The sequence below is a fragment of the Podarcis bocagei genome (assembly GCF_964188305.1).
Source record: "Podarcis bocagei genome assembly, chromosome: 9".
NCBI classification, from domain to species: Eukaryota; Metazoa; Chordata; class Lepidosauria; order Squamata; family Lacertidae; genus Podarcis; species Podarcis bocagei.
The window spans coordinates 2,453,677-2,474,027 of record NC_138134.1 but is presented as its reverse complement, the minus strand read 5'-3'; the positions used below and the strand labels follow the sequence as shown (position 1 = coordinate 2,474,027).

Genomic DNA, 20,351 nt, shown 5'->3' with positions numbered 1-20,351 from the left:
AGAGGGCCTGTTGAGCTGTGAGAACACAACTGACGTGGTGGCTGCAAAAAAAGCTTACCTGCTCCCAGTGCTATTTTTCTAGAAGAAGATTAATGCCTCCCTTTTCTTATAGTGGCAATGGCACCCACCTGAGAGGTGCTGGAACTGAGTTCCAGCTGAAAAAAGCCCCACCTGTTCCATATGCATACAAGAGAAGCAAACATAAGATGCCCAATTTGTTGTGAAATGTATTCTTCTTCTCGTTTCAGAACAATAAATATACATGCATATGCACTGTTCTCTGATGCTGTAGTAGATTTCTGGGATTTAATGTTGGAGATTTAGTGCTATTTAATGAATGATTGGTTTCTATTTTTTCTATATTTATGATAAAAATATTTGAAAAGAACATTTAAAAACAATTAAATCAACTCAAAAGGATGCAGCAGCTCAGGATGGCATTTTCAACTAGTTTTTCTGTTTTCGATATATTGATAGTGCAACTTTCACCTACTAGCTGTAGAATATAACACATAATCATAAAACCTCTCATTTACACCTCTTGGGGTTGCAACCAACTACATTTTACTCAGAGCAGACCCACTGAAATTAATGGGAGTAAGTTAGTAATGGCCATCCATTTCAGTGAGTTTTGTCCAAGTAAAACTAGTTGGATGTAACACCACTTTCAAAAGTCACATGAACAAAACATACTGGGACTTGAATAAATATGCGTGGTCAGTCAATATCATAAATGCCACAGATTAATTAATCCACATACACACATATCTATACCAACACAAACGTGTGCATGAAAGAGAGAGTGTGCGCCTGCGTGTCTAAGTAACCAAATGATGGGTCTGCAGAGGAATGGTGAGTTGAGCAACAAGAGTTACGATACCTCTTTTTCCAGGATACGCGAAATCTCTCCCAATATCCTATCCAGAGCTGAGACTTTGTTGCTGTCTTGAATTTGAAGTTGCTTTAGTAGGTCTTTTACTAATCGCTGCAACCTTCCATGCAAATGGGGGGGGGGGGGAGGGAGAAAGATAAAGATCAGAATTGGGAAAACGGCATTCCTGTAATATATCACTGAGACTTGATTAATCTTAGCTTGCTAAAGAGAGAAACATTGTGAGCCTAGGCACTCCTACTCACAAGTAAGCTCCACCAAGTTCAATGGACCCCCCCCCCCCGTAAGTGTGTAAGTAACTGCCATCCAAATGTGTGTTTATATTGCAGTGGCATCCAATGCCGGAGAAATGCTACAAGGCACAGGGTTGCGTTTCTGTTAGTGGATTGCCTTCTGGGATTCGGAAGCCTCTCTCACTATCCAACCTCTCCTCTAGCACTTTTACGAGGGTTGGGCCTATTGGAGTGTAATGTAGAGACCTATTGGAATGTAATGTAAAAGTGCTGTCTAAAATGTATAAAATATTGAACTGGAATACAAAAAAGGGAGGTATGAGGAGGTCTGGGAAAATATAATGTGTTTTTAACTGTTTTTATTTTGTATGTTTTTCTCTTTTTTCTTTTTTGTATTTTCTTTTTTCTTTTTCATTTTTCTTGTTATAATTTGGAAAACTCTAATAAAATATCTTTTTTTAAAAAATAAAATAAAATGTATAAAATATTATTGGAATGGGAGACAAAAGGATGAGCAAGTAAAATCCTTAATGATATATTGGGCAACAGATATTGGTCATAATATAGACATCATCATCATCATCATCATATTTTATTTATAGCCCGCCCTCCGCAGCCGAAGCCGGGCTCAGAGCATGGGAACAATTGTGGAATATGGATATAAAATTTACAGCATGTTATAGTCTAAGAGAAAATTTGCAAAAAAGTATAAATCTAAATCAGTTAAGTGTTTGAAATGTAGAGCGAAAAGAAGGTTCTTTTTATCATATGTGGTGGTCTTGTAGTAAGGTTAAAGCTTACCGGGAAACGATATATAATGAAGTGAAAAGGATGTTTAACATAATGTTTGTAAAAAAAACCCAGAAGCTTTTCTTTTGGGAATTATAGGGACGGAACTACCTAAACTGTATAGAAACTTATTTATGTATGCTATTACAGCGGCAAGAATGTTTGTTACTCGCCCCAAAATGGAAAGAAGCAGAAGTCCCAGCAAAGGAAGAATGGTTACAAAAACTTACGAAATATGCAGAAATGGCAAAACTTAGTGGAAGAATAAGAAATCAAGATAACAAACTTAATAAAAGAATGGAAAGGGCTTATGAATATTTACAGATAAATTGTAAACAGATAAGAACACTGACAGGATTACTGTAATAATCTGCAGTTTCTAAGGGTATATATTTTAAGTAGATGAATAAATGAGCAAATTATGTTACTTTGGATATGCAGAAGATATTAAAAATAAATTAAAGGAAAGAGGGGGAAGGAAGTCAAGTTTTGAAATATTAAAATGATTTGAGGAAGTTTTTAATGTGTGATGTTTTATTCTGTTTTTAATCTGTGGGCAGCCACCCAGAATGGCTGGGGAAACCCAGCCAGATGGGCAGGGTATAAATTATTATTATTATTATTATGATTGTAAAACTAGTGAAATGTATAAATCTGAAAAGCATTTTTTTTTTAAAAAAAAGATACAAAATGGACACTTGTCAGTTATTAGGTTGACCAGGAGCTAGATAAAGTCAAGAAGGGAGAGGGCTCATTGGTGCAGTGCATGCTGAGCTTGCAAAAGGTTCCAGGATTTTTCCCGGCTGGGAGAACTGCTGACAGCCAGTGTTATGAGCAAGGACAGAGAATCTCAAACTGTGGTCGCCCCACGAGTCAGTGGTATCTATACTTGCACCACACTCAGCTGATTTTTTTCTGAGGCCATTTTGACAAGACCCTTCACTAAAAACTACTGGGCTGTATCCAGCTAAGCTGCATTCAGAGCAGACCCATTAAAATGAATGGGCCTAAGCCAGATCTATCTATTTCAATGGGACAACTCTTGAGTACAGCTTATAATAATAATAATAATAATAATAAATTTTATTTATATCCCGCCCTCCCCAGCTGAGCCGGGCTCAGGGCGGCTAACAACAACCAAATAACAGTCAAATAATAACACATTCTAAAAATATTTCATTATAAAATTAGTTAAAATCAAATTGATGGCAACCGATTAAACAAAATTCTGTGCAGGTTGCCAGAGGAGGGAGTCAGGCTGCGCCCTGACCAAAAGCTTGGCGGAACAACTCTGTCTTGCAGGCCCTGCGGAAAGATGTCAGATCCCGCAGGGCCCTAGTCTCTTGTGACAGAGCATTCCACCAGGTTGGAGCTGCAGCCGAGAAGGCCCTGGCTCTAGTTGAGGCCAGCCTAACCTCTCTGAGGCCTGGGACCTTGAGGGTGTTATTATTTGTAGACCGTAGGTTTCTCTGTGGGGCATACCAGGAGAGGCGGTCCCGTAGGTACGAGGGTCCTAGGCCGTATAGGGCTTTAAAGGTTAAAACCAGCACCTTAAACCTGATCCTGTACTCCACCGGGAGCCAGTGCAGCTGGTATAGCACCGGATGAATGTGATCCCGCGGCGAAGACCCTGTAAGGAGTCTCGCTGCGGCATTCTGCACCCGCTGGAGTTTCTGGGTCAGTCTCAAGGGCAGCCCCACGTAGAGCGAGTTACAATAATCCAGTCTGGAGGTGACCGTCGCATGGATCACAGTGGCTAGGTCAGGGCGAGAGAGATAAGGGGCCAACTGCTTAGCTTGGCGGAGATGGAAAAATGCCGCCTTTGTTATAGCTGTAATCTGCGCCTCCATAGAAAGGGAGGTATCGAAGATTACACCCAAACTCTTAACGGACGGTGCTGGCACCAATTGCACCCCCGCAAGAGATGGGAGTTGCCCCCTCGATCCCATATCGTCCCGCCCCAGCCAGTTGGCTACATTAAGCTTCCCGTTTTTCCTGTAGCTTAAATAGAAACACAGTCCCCTCTTCTCTTTGGGGGTGACCTAAGTGCCTGCACAGTCTGTTATCCAGGTGCTAAAAGCTGACGGGTAACATCAAGGCTCATCTTTCCTTCCTTCCTTCCTTCCTTCCTTCCTTCCTTCCTTCCTTCCTTCCTTCCTTCCTTCCTTCCCCTTCTGATTCTTTAAACAGCCCCTGGACTGGTCAGCCTGCAAATAAGAGGCTCCTTAAAAAGAGGACTGTCATCTATAAAGTCGTACATGTGGCTAGGTTGTATCTCCCCCCATGTGCCACTCCCAGATGTTTGCCTGGCCCTGTCACTCCTATTTTCTGTTCTGCTGTCAAACCTTTCTATTCTGGAGGGGCTTTGGGTTGGGGGGGGGGGGTAGTTGTGTATTAAGTCCCGGCTAGCTGATTTCTCCTCACTACTGTGGATTCTGCTGTGATTATAATTGTGCTGACAGCAGCTGTTTATTTTGTATTTTTAACTCTTTCTTTTTCAGATGTTTAGTGAGCATGATAATAATTTGTAACATCTCCTTATCAATATTTTAACGTATTTTGAGGTTTTGATGGTAAAGCAGCATATAAATCCTGTCCAATAAAAATATATATATATCAGAAGAAATCTCCATCTAAACTGATATATTTAAAAGGTCTCTCAAAGTGGACATAGTAAAAATGGCCTCAATTCAGGAAACAGTTATGAGTGTGTTCTATTGACACCAAATTACTTGCTACTCATATGTTTACTTGGAATAAAATCAGTGTGTTTGTGATTACAGCCAGTGGTTTTTTTTCTGGGGGGCAAGCATACCCCTAAACATTTTGTGAATCTTTGTAGAACTTTTGTCCATTTGCTATATTTATTTTTCCAGATTCGAACTATAAAATAGTGATTTTCTTGAGTCAATGAGAGTACCCCTAAACAATTAATTAATTAATTACTTTTAAAAAGCACTGATTACAGCCATTGTCATGATTACCTTGAACTGGCCTTTTAAAGCCGGTCCATTTTTTAAAAGACTGTAGATCCCTGCTACTAGTTTTCTTTTTATCAGCCAGGTACCGGATTGGGGTCTCTCTCTCAACTAATGCGTGTTCTGGCTTGACAGATACATTTGAAAATAGTCCTCCTCCCCCCGAAAACAAACCACAGATATAGTCGTAATTGTGCTGCATTCCTTCTGTTTTTCCAGCTATAGTTAAGTGAAAGGGGAGCCTTACAATATTTCCATAATTCTTCAAAGCCCTATCTACCGAGACTTGCATTTCCGCATCCCTAAAGGATTTTTCTCTCTCATATTGCAGAATATAAAGTTACCTTCTCTTAGATAACTCTGATTGTTACAGAATTGCTTAACTTCTTGGAGAACTATGGATTGAGCAGTCTGTGGACTCAAGGAAAGTAGTCATATTCCTTTCTTTTTAAATGCTCATCTAGCCTCCCTATCAATATTGTAGGAACCGTCTGAGGATCTGTCAAACTTAAGACTATGCTGGATTGTGTAGGAAGTTCATTCTTAAATCAGTCTCTATCAAAAAAACTAGGAGGGGGATTTAACTGTGGTTTACTTTAGCTTTCCCCACGTCATACACTCCCGACACTGCTGCATTTCAGCTCCTCTTATCCCTGATGATTGGCCATGCTGGCTGGGCTCAGGTTGCTCTCTCGTTCAACAGGTTTTGTACAAAAGACTGCTTCTATCCCAAGGCCTCTCGCCCCTGGTAAGTGGAGAGCTCTCCGGTTTTTTGTTTTTTTGAAATCTAGAGAAGCATCAAGAACTAGCTTTTGGTGATCTGTTTTGTGGGAAAGTCAGAGGAAGCAAGGGGAACTATTTTAAATTTATTTCACAAAATTTATACACTGCTTGATTATAAAGGTAAAAAAGGTAAAGGACCCCTGACAGTTACCGTATTTTTCGCCCTATAGGGCGCACCAGCCCATAGGGCGTACCTAGTTTTTTTTGGGGGGGGAATAAAGAAACAAATTTTTATCCCCCCCCCCCAGGTGCAGGGCTGGGGCGGGGGAAGCCCAAACTTCCCTCGACCCCAGCCCCCAGAACAGGCTGCTATCCACAAGCCTGGGGAGCCCGGCGGGAATTCCCGCCGGGCTCTCCAGGCTTGCAGATATCTGCCCCAGCCTTCGGGCTTGTAGATATCTGCCCCAGGCTTTGGGATGCAGGCTGCTATCCCGACCCCTCTCGCTCTCCAGCCTTCAGCGAAAGCCTGCATTCGCCCCATAGGACGCACACAAATTTCCCCTTCATTTTTGGAGGGGAAAAAGTGTGTCCTATAGGGCGAAAAATACGGTAAGTCCAGTCGCAAACGACTCTGGGGTTGCAGAGCTCATCTTGTTTTACTGGCCGAGTCCACAGTTGTTCGGGGTCATGTGACCAGCATGACTAAGCCGCTTCTGGCGAAACCAGAGCAGCGCACAGAAACTCCGTTTACCTTCCCACTGGAGTGGTACCTATTTATCTACTTGCACTTTTGGTGTGCTTTTGAACTGCTAGCTGGGTAGGAGCTGGGACTCAGCAACGGGGATTTGAACCACCAACCTTCTGATCGGCAATGTTGCGGGAATTCGAACTACCAACCTTCTGATCGGCAAGCCATAGGCTCAGTGGTTTACACCACAGCGACACCTGCGTCTCTGCTTGATTATAACAAAGCAGATTAACAGTGTATGGGTGGGGATAAAACCTCCACCCATCTTCTATCAGTGGTTTGTGGTGCTAGTTTTGTCCCACAAATGCTTGGCAAAAGTTCCCATGTTGGCCTAATTGGTAGGGTCCCTAGAGGTTCTTGAGTTTCTGCTCATGCAAGAGACTGTACATGCTCTTCTACCCCAGCTTGAACAATGAGCGGACCATGTTAGAAACAGGCTCACTTTCTTAAGCTATTCTTTAGCACAAGGTGCCCGAGTGGAAAATGCCTTACGCCTTGGGAAAGGGATTCATAGCTGAACCCAAGGATAGTCCTACTCAGAGCAGACCCATTAACTTAATGAACCTAAGATAGTCAAGATCATTAACTTCCATGGCTCAACTCAGAGGAGGATTAGCACTGGATACGGCCCCTGCCTCATTGCCTCTGCATATTCTAGTTGCCCTTTCTGACTCCCTAAACCCCTTCCCCTCTACTTATCCCAGTATTTGGATCGTAAGCCTTCAGGCAAAACTAGCTTTTTAATAGCCCACCATCCCATGCAGCCCTTCATTTATTTTAAGCACTATAATAGCAGCAGCAACAATCCACACAAGAGTATTTACATTTGGAATTGATTGAAACATTACCTTTATCAGCACCAAAATCATTTTGTACATTCTATACTGTGATTATAGATTCAAACTTTTTTAGCTTTTTACTTCTACTATGGATTTTGGCAAAATTCCCCCTCCCCATTCCAAAGTAACTTTCTGCATGTCTTTTTCTCATTCACAGGAAGTCAGAGAGTCTCTCAAAATAGAGAGTGGAAACCATCACTCCTTTTAATAGCCAATTAAGGTGGTCAGTGCCACCAAGACTTTAGGCAAGAAGGGCTGGCTTGGGGGGGGGGGGAGACTGTCTCCTCAGCCACCTCCTTCCACACACGCACCCATGCGCGCACCTCGTCTCTCCAATGACAATGGATAGATCACTGCCCGGGTTTTTTTTATACTGGGTAGTAGATGGCAGCCTATTTGAGGTTGGACATGCCTGGCCTAGAGCATCAATGAAACATGGGGTGGGGAGCGGAATGCCCTGTGAAAGGCATCTTTCTTCTTTTAAACAACTCCACTAGGAAAAATGAGATACAGTGATTTCAGTTTTTCTAATTGCACATATGCATTGTGAATCTCGGGGGTGGTTATTGGGGGAGGTTCTTGCTTTCCCCGCTCTTTGTCTTATTGGCTGTAATTTCCCTTTTTATCATAGATTTCAATAAACATATTTTCAAAAAGAAGAATGGAGAACATGCCATGTAATGGTTTCCAGTTGTACCAAATCAATTCACAAACCTTTCACGGGAAAGGAAGGGGAAAAAATTATGCTCACAATTTCTCTGATTCCCATTTGTTACAAACAATCAACACAATAAAAAGATTAGCTATTGAGAGTCATGATATTAGCAAACAGCTACCTGAAATAGTAAAAACACCCGACAGACCCACTATTTTTGTTAGATGAAATGGTTTAAAAGAAAATACCCAATTTCCTGAAATGATCTTACTAGGAAACTCAGATGTCTCACAGCTGGAACTGAGAAGGAAGCTTCTGAACAATAACGGGCAAGAAAACAGCAAGCTCCAGCTGTCTCACACAAGACCAATTAAATCTTCTGATGGAACCAGTTTTATTAATCAATAAGAGTTACCTTTTTATCTTTTTCTGTTTGTTTCTCAAACAATTAATTGATTCTATACTGCTAGCTGCTAGGATGGTTAAGAAAACAGAAATATTTAGGGGTGGGTTAAATAAAGATAAAAAGTATAATCTAATCTGTATCCATTGCTATTGCTGAAAAATGAACTAAGAAATTAAGGTATAGTAGAGGGCAAAATAAAAATAAAAATACTAACATTATTTTATGTATTAACAACAACAACTTGTATACTGTCCTTCATCTGAAGATCCCACGGCGGTTCACAACAGAAAAATACAATAAATAAATAAAACAAAAACAACCCAATAACCACTCTCCCACAAACACATTAAAAAACCCACAAAATCAGCCAAAGGCCTGGTTGAAGGGAAACATTTTTGCCTAAAGATATGTAATGAAGGTGCCAGGTGAGCCTCCCTGGGGAGGGCATTCCGCAAACAGGGAGCCACCACAGAAAAGTCCCACTATCGTGTTGCCCCCCTCCCCCGATAGAGGAGGCACATGAAGGAGGGCCTCAGGGGATGCTTGCAGGAATGTTCAAACATCTCCAATGAAATAGTAACTCTTTAGCCTCAAGGGAAAATATCCTAAGACCTTGAGGACTACATTCTGGCTCTGTCAAATAGATAGATCGATAGATATGTTATTACCCTCCAATATCAATAATACATCCATTCAAAAGCAGACAGGATGCTGCAAGTATACTGTATACTTTTTGGAGGTTCTTGAAATAAGGGTGGAAGACACACAACACACAGGTGCAGAGGTGGTAGAAAACAGAACTCCACAGACACTGCAACAGTAGCACAAAATTCAGATTTTACTTCTTCCTCTTCCTCAACATTCTGTGCTTTCCCACTAATGTATTTAAAAAGACTGCATGGGAGAAAGGCTTGTTCCTCCATTTGTATATACTGGCAAAACTCCAGAGAACTTAAGTCAAGCTAGAGAGATTTATACTAGGGTAGGTTTGCCAGTGGAAGGAAATTGTGAAATACTGTTAAAACTCTATTAAAAAGTTCTCTCTGTGCTTAGCTTTAAATTATAGTATAAACGACATTCAGGCCATTGATAAATAAAATCGCCCTATCCCCTCACTTCTTCCTTCAATACACCAAATTGGCTTCATGATAAAAAAGTGGGTACTTTAAGCTCTACCTGGCCCATAGGAAATACACAGTGGGGGGGGGGGCAGAAGTAGGTTTTCAAGCCCCTGTCTTGCAGTGGGTTGGACTAGATGGTCCCCAGGGTCCCTATATGAGCCCCATATACCACCACAAGTAGCATATGCTCCAGATACAAGCAAAGCCTCCTCAAATTCTCATTTTTCAATCTCGGGAACCAGAGGATTTTCACCCTTAAAACCACTAGTAGATCTGAAGCTTTGTGATGAAGACTAATCTGAAAAATAATACCCCCCCCCCCCCCCCGTATTCATAGGATGGTCAATGGACACATTATCTGTGTATGTGTACAGATAGATATTCCCCCACACCCACCCTTCTCTGTGAAGCCTTTGGCACAACTTCCTAGAGGCAGGGAACCTCAGGCTCTGGGTCTGACAAGGCCTTCCAGGGCTCTCTATCTGGCCCTTGGGACAATACCTAGGTCCCACCCCGGGAGGCCTTTCTTCAGGGCTGCTCCGAGTCCTTCCTGACGGATCTCCCCTGGCTGCAATGTGTTCTTGACTGCAACAATGCCTCTTGCTTGCCTGAATAGAGGGTAGAGGAGTGTGAGTGTGCAGGCATGTGTACACCTCTGATTTTTGCATCCAAAATGTTGCCTACTGAACAAATGCAAGAGTCACATCCATTGTTCTGTTCCATTTTTTGCCCCTGGCTCCAGCCACGTGGAAGGTTGCCCCGAGGGGAATGAAGCCCTCAGGCTGACAAAACAAGGCAAGGATGGGGGACCTTTCAGGAAGGCCTAAGTCCAGGTAACTGAAATGACCAGAGATTTGTCCCTTGCCTCCTCTTCTCATGCTACACCCACAGTCTGTTTTCTATCACTCCTTCTTTGCAAAGCACCACATACTTGGATCCTCTGTATGGTACATTTAAGAATAACCACAAAATGGCTTTTTATCTGTGGGAATTAGCATTTCCCCCTTTTTAGACATGCATTTATGCAGCTTAGCTTTCAAACTATGCCCACAGAATATATGACTGGTAAATGTTTTAACAGGCCAACAAATGACTGTCTTTATGTGCATGGATCAAGTGAGATCAAAGATGCTGTGCATTGTCCTTTATACTATTCACCCAAGGGATAGATTTATTTATTCATTTCATTAATTTCTAGAAGGTCATTCAGAGGGTTTCAAAATTAGATGGCTGCCGACTTATGTGGGCCAGTTACCGTATATACTCGAGTATAAGCCAACCCGAATATAAGCCGAGGCACCCAATTTTAGCACAAAAAAACTGGGAAAATTTATTGACTCGAGTATAAGCTGGTTCACCACACCACAAACCTGGTGGTGGTGGCGGCAGCGGCGGAGGAAGAACAAGCAGCCCAAAAGGACCAGCAGCGAGAAAGGGCTCCTTTTGGGCTGCTCATCCCTCTGCCGCCGCCGCCCGCCTCACTCAAGTATAAGCCGAGGGGGGCTTTCTCAGCATAAAAAATGTGCTGAAAAAGTCGGCTTATACTCGAGTATATACGGTAGTTATCTATAAGGTAGCTTTTTTTGCACCAGCGTAAAAGAGTTGCAGACTTTTTTTTTCAAAATCCAAAACTGTGCCGACTGCAAAATAGATTTTTTAATTTAAATGATTTTGGGAACTTTACAATTTTACAATGTGCAGTTCTGATAATTCAACTTACTCCTAATAGTTTGCTTTTTGTGATTTAATGGCTGACAAGAACAAAAAATGGCTGACCATATTACATGCACTGAACATCAACACCTTCATCTTCCAGTAACACAATTTTATCTAAGTGCTACATATCAAATTTAAAACAAGGTCTAAATGCTTACTTTGCTTTGTAAGGGGAGTCACAAGAGCCGTTTTTTGCTTCCATTATACTTTCATATTCCTTTGCCCTAAGGAGGAAAACATTTTAAAATATTAGTTATAACTCACACAAGGCACCTCGTAGACTTCCTTACAATTTTACTCCTCCCTTTCTTTCACAGCAATGACAGAATAGAAGTTCGGAAGACAGTTTGGAAGCTTCAGCTGGTGCAGAATTCAGCGGCCAGGTTGCTCACTGGAGAAAGATGGTTTGAGCATATTGCACCGATCCTGCCCTGACTGCATTGGCTGCCAATTAGTTTCTGGGCCCAATTCAAAGTAGTGGTTTTGACCTATAAAGCCTTAAACAGCTCAGGACCGCAATACCAGCTCAGGAACCGCCTCTTTCCATATGAACCTACCCAGACCCTGAGATCATCTTCTGAGGCCCTTCTTTGTGTGCCTCCTCCTTGAGAGGCCAGGAGGGTGGCAGCACAAGAACGGGCCTTCTCTGCAGTGGCTCCCCATCTGTCGAATGCTCTCCCCAGGGAAGTTCACCTGGAGCCTTCATTATACAGTGGTACCTCTGGTTATATACTTAATTCGTTCTGGAGGTCCGTTCTTAACCTGGAACTGTTCTTAACTTGAAGCACCACTTTAGCTAATGGGGCCTCCTGCTGCCGCTGTGCTGCTGAAGCATGATTTCTGTTCTCATCCTGAAGCAAAGTTCTTAACCCGAGGTACTATTTCTGGGTTAGCGGAGTCTGTAACCTGAAGCGTCTGTAACCCGAGGTACCACTGTACACCTTTAGGCGCCAGGCAAAAACGTTTGATTGACATCCTGTGCCCTTTTAAAATGTGGATTTTGGGGGGAGGGGGTTGTTGTTTTTATTTTGATTACCGTAGATTCCGGCGTATTAGGTGACTGGGCACATTAGACGACCCCCCCCCAAATTAGCAGTTGCAATTTGGGGATTTGTCTTATAAGCCCAGTCGCCCCTCGCTGCTGCTGCTTCCAAAGCAGCAACGGGGGGGGGGGGGGGCTCCGCTCTGCGCCACCCATACCCAGTGTATAAGGCGGCCCCCAACTTTTTAACCTCTTTTCCGGGGTTAAAAAGTCGCCATATATGCCGGAATCTATGGCATATATTTTGTGATTTTATATTTCTGTTTTGTTCTATGAACCACCCTGAGACCTCCAGGTATAGGGTGGTATATAAATTCAATTAATAATAACAACAACAACAACAACTACTGCTACTACTCTAATAGAAATTAGCAGGCATCCTGGAAAACTAGACTAATTGTAAGACCATTTCCCCCATCAACAGCATTTCCTGATACTTGGAGAAGACACTGCTCCCGTTTTAGTAACTGTCTGATGAAACATTTGAAGCATCTATAATTATCATAAGCATTAACTACAAGAGAGGAAAACACACTTCTAGCATTAAAAAGCTATGTCTTCCAATTGATAACAGAATTATTAATTGGTTGACAGTGTTTTAATCACTTGGGTTTCATTAATGTTTTGTGGCAGAATAACAGGGTTAGCAATTGATGCAATTACAAGAGCCCCCACCCGCCCCCTGCCCACAGGAAAGCCCTGTATGAATGGCTGTTTCACTTAAGAGAAATGTAAGCAGGAGTCAGCAGTACAAACCTGTTCAGACAATTAAAAGTATTCAGGTTTATGTTGGCAAAATGCCAACATGCTGGAGACAGAGGCAAACGCTCCTTTTGACACAGCTTAACTCTGTTCAATCTGGCTTGGGACAAGATGTGATTCACCAGCCCAGCCAACGACTCAAACAAAGCCTTGGCAAAATTAAATTCAGAAGATACTTTGATGATTTAGGAATGTTTAAATTCTCAGCTCCTGCAAACATAGCCCAGAGGTGAAACAAATAAGCTAAAAGGTAGTAGCATTTCATTGGGGAAAAGTACACCAAAAATGCTAAAAAAGAAAAGCAGAAAAGCAAACAAACCAGCAATTGCATGTGTTATCGTCACGAAAGCAAGTTTTGTAGAACCCTTAGTTGCAAACATGACCCTATTTACTAGCAACCGTTTCCAATTCTGTGGAATTATTTCTGGCATGGGCTGCTGCTCCCTGTGTTGCTGATCACTGTTCGCTTTTGAGTTTCTGCAGACTGACTGTATCAGGGTTCACATTATTTTTATCTATAGTGTTCACTATTGCTTTTAGTACTTTTGTCATTACCTACTTATAAGAAAAGTGGGGCATGCATTTTTGCAATAAATAAGCAAACAAAGGAATTATTGCAACACTTAACTGTGACTGAAATGAATTTGCATTTATTTAGTTTTCTCCGGGTTACATTATTATTTTGCTCTTCCTCCAAGGAGCTCAGGGAAGCTTATGTGTTTTCCCCTTTTTTATCCTCACAAGAAGCATTTGACTGAAAGTGAGGCTGAGAGAGAGAATGGACTTAAGGATGCCCAATCAGGCACGGGTTTAAACCCAGGTCTCTTCCTCTCCAATACTAACCACTATATCAGAGTGGTTTTCTGCCCAGAATGGAAACTGGGGAAAGGATGCACCAATCCTGTAGCTCATTCACAATTACTTAACTTTGGTAAGCAAGTTATGTCTGTACTGCCTTATGTTCGGCTGATTTTGTGGCTTTTAAATGTGTTTGTGGGAAAGGGGTTATTGGCTTGTTTGTGTTTTATGCTTTTTGTATTTTTCTGTTGTGAACTACCCTGGGTTCTTCAGATGTTGATGATGATATTAATATTAATAATAAGAATAATAAGAAGTAATCAATGTAAACAGAGCCCAAACTGCAACATTTTCAAATTAAATTACACATCCAATGCAGCAGTTGCATTAATAAACTTAGATATTGCTTTCTATCAATACCATGGGACGACCATCCGTCATGGATGCTTGAGCTGAGATTCCTGCATTGCAGGGGGTTGGCTACATGACCCTTGGGCTCCCTTTCATCTCTGCAATTCTATGATTCTAAATCCAACTAAGTCATACTCACAATGGAGGTAAGTTCCTTATGCATTGTTTAGAATGTGTTGATGCTGAGCATCACTAATGTTAGATAGCCACCAGGGAGATCTTGACAAAACGTATCTGGTCTAAGGCTATGGCTTTAAAATACATAAATTCATAGTCATCAGTGCCCATTAAAGATATCCCCCTTTGATGTTGTGAAGGAGGAAAAAATCATGTAATTGCACTTATTATTTACTCTCTCTTTCTAGTCATCTCCCAAACCTGTGAGATTCTATCAGCAAATTGGGTGTACCAGACAGACAGGCATGGGTGGGTAAGTAGGGAGAGGCAGAACTATGAAAAGCTCTTAAGTCAAGGATGAAAAGCTTGACCTTTATCTAGCAGGAGAAAGGAAGGATTCTGAGAGAGACATGACATGATTAGAGTGACAAGCAAGGAAGTTGATTTTCAAGTTTGCACAAAGTCAGTGAGAAGTAGCTTTTGTATGTTCTGCAAATATTTATCTTCACTAAATTCTTGCCCTGGGCTATCCTTTGCCCCTTAATTATCTTCCTTGATTAGTTCATAGTTTTCCTGTTGCTGGCTGGCAAGTGATTTTTTATTTCTTTGGCTAACTCAAGATGCTAAGCACCATTTTTCAGTCCAACAGCAGGATTAATTTCAAATTTGCTTTGCTATTTTTTCGCATATGAGGTTTGCTTTGCTCAGAAGGGCACTGTTTCCTGTTTTCCTTCAGTTCATGTTTTACCTCTAAAGGTGAGTACATTTTAGAATGTTGTTTCTAAATGCTGGTAAAAGCTGCTTAACTAGAAAGTGACATTATGAAGTTAGTTCAGATAAGCAATCTATTTCTTCATCAAACCAAAACCGCTATCAAAATCTTAGGAAAGTAGAAAGTTTTATATGCAGTCTGCAAGAGAAAACCACAGGCAAATCACATCAATTGACTTCATTAATGCCATGCCATTTGCCTACAATTTAGAATTTAGTTCGTCAGTCACCAATTTGCTGTGCGCATCTTGAAGCACTATTTTGATAGCGTCACATACACGTTAATATGGAATAATTTACTTTGCTATATATCAGCAGTAACAGCACCTGCTTAATGGCTTCAGGTTATAAATATTATTAATAAGACCAAGAAAACTTCTTAAGAGAATAGATATCTCATTGATCAAGGGCTGTCCCTTCATTCACCTCTGCCATTACGGGTAGTTGCATATTCTGGTTTTGATTTAAGATCTAACAACTGGGTCCACTTACTTGCTTGTCCTCAATTTTTAATATGTTATTATTTTTAAAATGTTACCATTTTCTTAATTTCTGAAGTGTGCTTAACATTACAAGTTCTTAAATTGGGCAGGTTTTGCTTTATGATGTGTCTTACAATAAAGGTTGCAGAACAGCTACAAATGCATACTTAAATGAATGATGTGGGCAGCTCACCTCCAAGCCTATGTTGTAGATGGATTAAGAGCAGGTCTTGCTCTTCAACCTTTTACTTGCCTCCAGCTAATTAATTTCTTTAAATTTGAAATCTAATCAAGTTCTATTTTAACAATCTCCAACTATTTCTTCATCTAACAATTCCGCTTACAACACAGCCCTATGCATGTTTACACAAAAGCAGGAGCTTAATGGTAAAGGTACCCCTGCCTGTACGGGCCAGTCTTGCCAGACTCTAGGGTTGTGCGCTCATCTCACTCTAGAGGCCGGGAGCCAGCGCTGTCCGCAGACACTTCCGGGTCACGTGGCCAGTGTGACAAGCTGCATCTGGCGAGCCAGCGCAGCACACGGAACGCCATTTACCTTCCCGCTGGTAAGCGGTCCCTATTTATCTACTTGCACCCGGGGGTGCTTTCAAACTGCTAAGTTGGCAGGCGCTGGGACCGAACGACGGGAGCACACCCCGCCGCGGGGATTCGAACCGCTGACCATACGATCGGCAAGTCCTAGGCGCTGAGGTTTTACCCACAGCGCCACCCGCGTCCACCTCCAAGGAGCTTACTTACTAGTAAATTGTGTTTAGAATTAAGCACTTAAAACCAAGAAAAAGAATCTTCTCACATTTCACTGATTATAACCTTTTTAATTTACGAGCCATGAGCAATCTCCTCCTTAATATGCACAGTATTTACCATTGCTGCCAATGTGCCAAGTAGTAAGCTAAAGGTACAGCAACAGATGTGTAATTAAAATTAAATGTACATACACTTAAACCTCTAATCCTAAGGATGCACACACATTGTTTGGAGTTAGTTTAAGCCTACTCTTTCAGTTTTACCAGATTCTCAAAGTAGGGTACAATTTAAATATTTTTGTAATAGAACTAAAATTGCAAGCAGAGACAAAATTAAATCAAGGGTCAGCATTGGAAACAACAACTATAGGTAAAAAGCCTATCTAAAAAGGAAAGGTATTCAAAACCTGCTCAAAAGGGGACATTTTTCCCCAATTGCCCCACAGTGCTAAGAAAGTGATTCCAAAGCTTAGAGGCCAACACCAAACAGGCTCATGTGGCAGCAGCCAGGAGCCTTGCAAATGGCAAGATTGCCAGCAGGTTCTTATCCCCATATTTTAGTGACGGGGAGGGGATTTTTGGAAAGCACACTTAAAAGAAATAAGTGTCATTAGGCTCAACAGGGCTTAATTCCAGTTCAGCTACAAATTATTCTATAAGCTACATTTGCTACTCAAAGAACAAAAAATAATAACCTTACTGGTCACAGAAACTAAAAACAAGCCATGTACAGCTGATGGTATAAAGAGAGAATATATTTTCAGTAATTCCCCCTCCCTCCTGCAGCATCCCCTGTCCCTGCCTCTCTGTTCTGGGGGCTTCAGTGGGAGGGGAAATTGCCAAATATTGTTTCCCTCCCCATTTTTACTGATGAAAGACTCACCATTAGTGGAGTGACACCATTGGCTACAACCCCAAAGGCTATGGTCTAAACCACCTGTCCCTGCTCTATAGCAGCCTCTGGCAACCTTGTGTCCTCCAGATGTTTTGAACTATGGCTGTGCTACCTGGAGCTCATGGGACTTGTAATGCAGAACATCCGGAGGGCACCAGGTTGGCAAAGGCACTCAAGACTATTAACTGCAGAGTCCTACTGAATGTAACATGCAAAATTACGCCACTGTAAATATCACACTTTAACAGTGAATAGTTGCAAAGATGCTAACTTATCTAAAAGATTTGTGTGCTAAATGATAAGCCTATTCATTGACATTGGCCACTGAGTTGAAAAATGAAGAAACTCCTGACATCAGAGGAACAGCTATGTGAATGCAAAACATTTTTTATTACAATGTAATAAAACAGACAACAAAGCTGCTGAACAGATTCACTGTCCTTTTGACAATTAAGAAGAGCTGTGCCAATATTTCATTGCTTATGATTGATTCCAACCAAGGGAAAGGAATCTTTTAAAGAGGAAGATATTTAACAAAATTAACAATATCAATTGTGTGTGTGTGTTGGAGCGGAGATGACCCTCTGATGGGGACACCGTTGCAGCGCCACAGCTCATGACAGAACGATGCCTCATTCTATCCTGAAACACAGATGTCACATTTTAGGCCAATGACAAAGGGCAGGTCTGACAACTCACTTTCCATTTTAAGATATTTCTAACTTTTCCTTGTTGTGGCAGGCAACAAAATGGATTAAACCCAGCCTGGGGATTTGACACTCCAGCCGACAGGCTTCTATTTGTTGATTACTATTGATTTTCTTTGATACTTCATTTTAAAAATCAATAGCCAGGAAGAAAAATAGTCATGGTTTACACATACTTAAACATACTATTGTATGCTGGAAGAGGCTACAGTTTTGGCAGGGCTCTAGCATCCAATTACGAGGAAAGCTCTTAACAGGTGAAAGAAAGGGCTCTAGATCGATATTCCGTTTTCTTCTTCAATCAGAGAAAGTGGCCATAAATTAGGCTCATCAGTGTTATTTTCAAGATGTTCCTGAAACAAATAACTTCAAAAGGTTTTTTAAAAAATATTTTATAGCATTTTTTTTTGAAGGACGAAAGAAAAAACAAGCTTTACATATGGCAAAGCTAGATGAATCTCCCCCAATACCTTGAGTTCATCCGTGCCTTCAGTTTCTTAGCCTTCCTTTTTGATTTCTGTCTCTCTTCACCATCTTTTAAGGGCTCTGCTGGGATTGAACTTTCTACTACTATGTCCACAATGTACTTCTTCAATGACAAATGCTCCTGGAGGAAATAAGGAATCAGTGTTTAACAGAGAAAGTATTGGGGGGGGGGGGTTATTTTAAAAAGCAATAAAATATTATTTCCACTGCATCAAAAAGAGACCATTTTAAAATGTTAAAAAACTACCAGTACATGCTTAAAGAAAATATGCAAGATGATGATGAAAAATGATAGAAGAATCGCAGGCTCAAGGGCAGTTCAGAAATTCAGTTTTGCTCCCACGCCATGCTTGGCAGATGAAGGCATGAATTGTGTTCTCCAGTACCCACCATCGCTGCAGCTGAACCATGAGCCACCATGATCATGGGAAATGGACAAAAAGTGGGTTATGTAACATTTCCACATGAAAATCTAAACAGTAACAGTATTGCAAATACCTTTGTTAGGAATAACTAATCTATTACAAAGCAATGACCTAGCTCTCAAGTTAACGAACTCTTTCCTTGAGGTTTGAGGTCAGGAATCTGTTGAACGGATTCAAGTACAGTGGTACCTCGGGTTACATACGCTTCAGGTTACACACACCGCTAACCCAGAAATAGTGCTTCAGGTTAAGAATTTTGCTTCAGGATAAGAACAGAAATCGGGCTCTGGCAGCGTGGCAGCAGCAGGATGCCCCATTAGCTAAAGTGGTGCTTCAGGTTAAGAACAGTTTCAGGTTAAGAACGGACCTCCGGAACAAATTAAGTACTTAACCTGAGGTACCACTGTACTCATGTTGAATAGATCAAAAGGTACTTCCTCCCAAACGTACATTTATTTATATTATTTTTAAAGGAAGATTTATAAACCACTTAAATCACACACATGGTGTACAACAGGAGCATGGAACTTTTTTCACCCTGAGGGCCAAATTCCCTTGTGAGCATCCTACCAGGCATTGGATACCAGTGATGAGTGTGGGCAGAAGCAAAAACCGTCAGAGCAACAGATGTGACGCTGGCTTTTGGCCAGGAGGCCACACTCAAGTCATGCAAATTCAGAGGTTTCCACCCACACCTCTCTCCATCTGGGCAAGGAAGAGGCATCATCACAGGCCAAGGACTTATTCTAGGCACACAAAGGCACTCAGAGAGGGGGAGGAACAAGACCAGGACTGCAGGCAAGCAGCTGCCCCAAGTCAAAAACTGGTCTGGTTCAGCACCTGACTGGAGTCAGCAGCTTTTTGGGAATGGGTGGAACTCAACTGGCCCCTCATGTCACCTGGTCCTTGCTGCACTGTTAGCTGCAATACCACCCCTGGCCATCTGCAGTGATGGTGCTCCAAGCCAGAAGCTCCCTTTTCCTGCCCCCAGCCAACGGTGGTGCAGAGAGTAAATAGTGGCTGGACTTTGCTGGTTTGATGCCCCTGGTGTCCTACTGACAGCTAGAAACAAAAATGTACATCAGCCCCTTGGGTTGTCAACCTGTAATTAAGCTCCCTGGCATTACTACCTATTTATTTTAGTTTCTTCTGAAAGCAGAAGGAAGGAAATGTTAATCCCCTTCTCTGAAACATGTACCTTCACATGTGGGTCACCACTAAATCTAAGGTGACATTACCTGCCCCCCCCCCCCCGTTTGCTCAGCAATAACTGATAAACACTCTGCCCGTTAGGTGGAAATTATGAATGAGGTATGACCTCCTCTAACTCCTCACGTGTCTTTCCTGATCTAATCTGAGACCCAACAGACATCTCTATCCGAACGATAAGAATACAGCACACACATTCATTCATCTTAACGGGCGCTTGAACAAAAAGGGGTTTCCCAGAGTTCTCGGCTTTCAGCTGCAGCAGCTCAGATTAATCTCAAACTTCATCTTTCTAAATCAGAAGCAGAATAATAACACGTTGCACCACATCCAACTGTCACTTCTTCAAGAAGCAGATCAAAGTGGGGGATTATCAGCA

The 20,351-nt window shown here is 41.8% G+C and overlaps 1 protein-coding gene across 1 annotated transcript in view; it reads right to left on the bottom strand.

The window, feature by feature from the left end:
• The window catches only part of SCAPER (S-phase cyclin A associated protein in the ER), a 212,502-nt gene that overhangs the window by 101,345 nt on the left and 90,806 nt on the right, over positions 1–20,351 (bottom strand). Inside the window, exons 21-23 of the mRNA XM_081207983.1 lie at positions 18,323–18,459; positions 11,259–11,324; positions 881–992 (exon numbers count right to left, since the gene is read on the bottom strand). Coding sequence (XP_081064109.1) covers positions 881–992; positions 11,259–11,324; positions 18,323–18,459 — 315 coding nt within the window. The remainder of the gene's footprint in view (positions 1–880; positions 993–11,258; positions 11,325–18,322; positions 18,460–20,351) is intronic.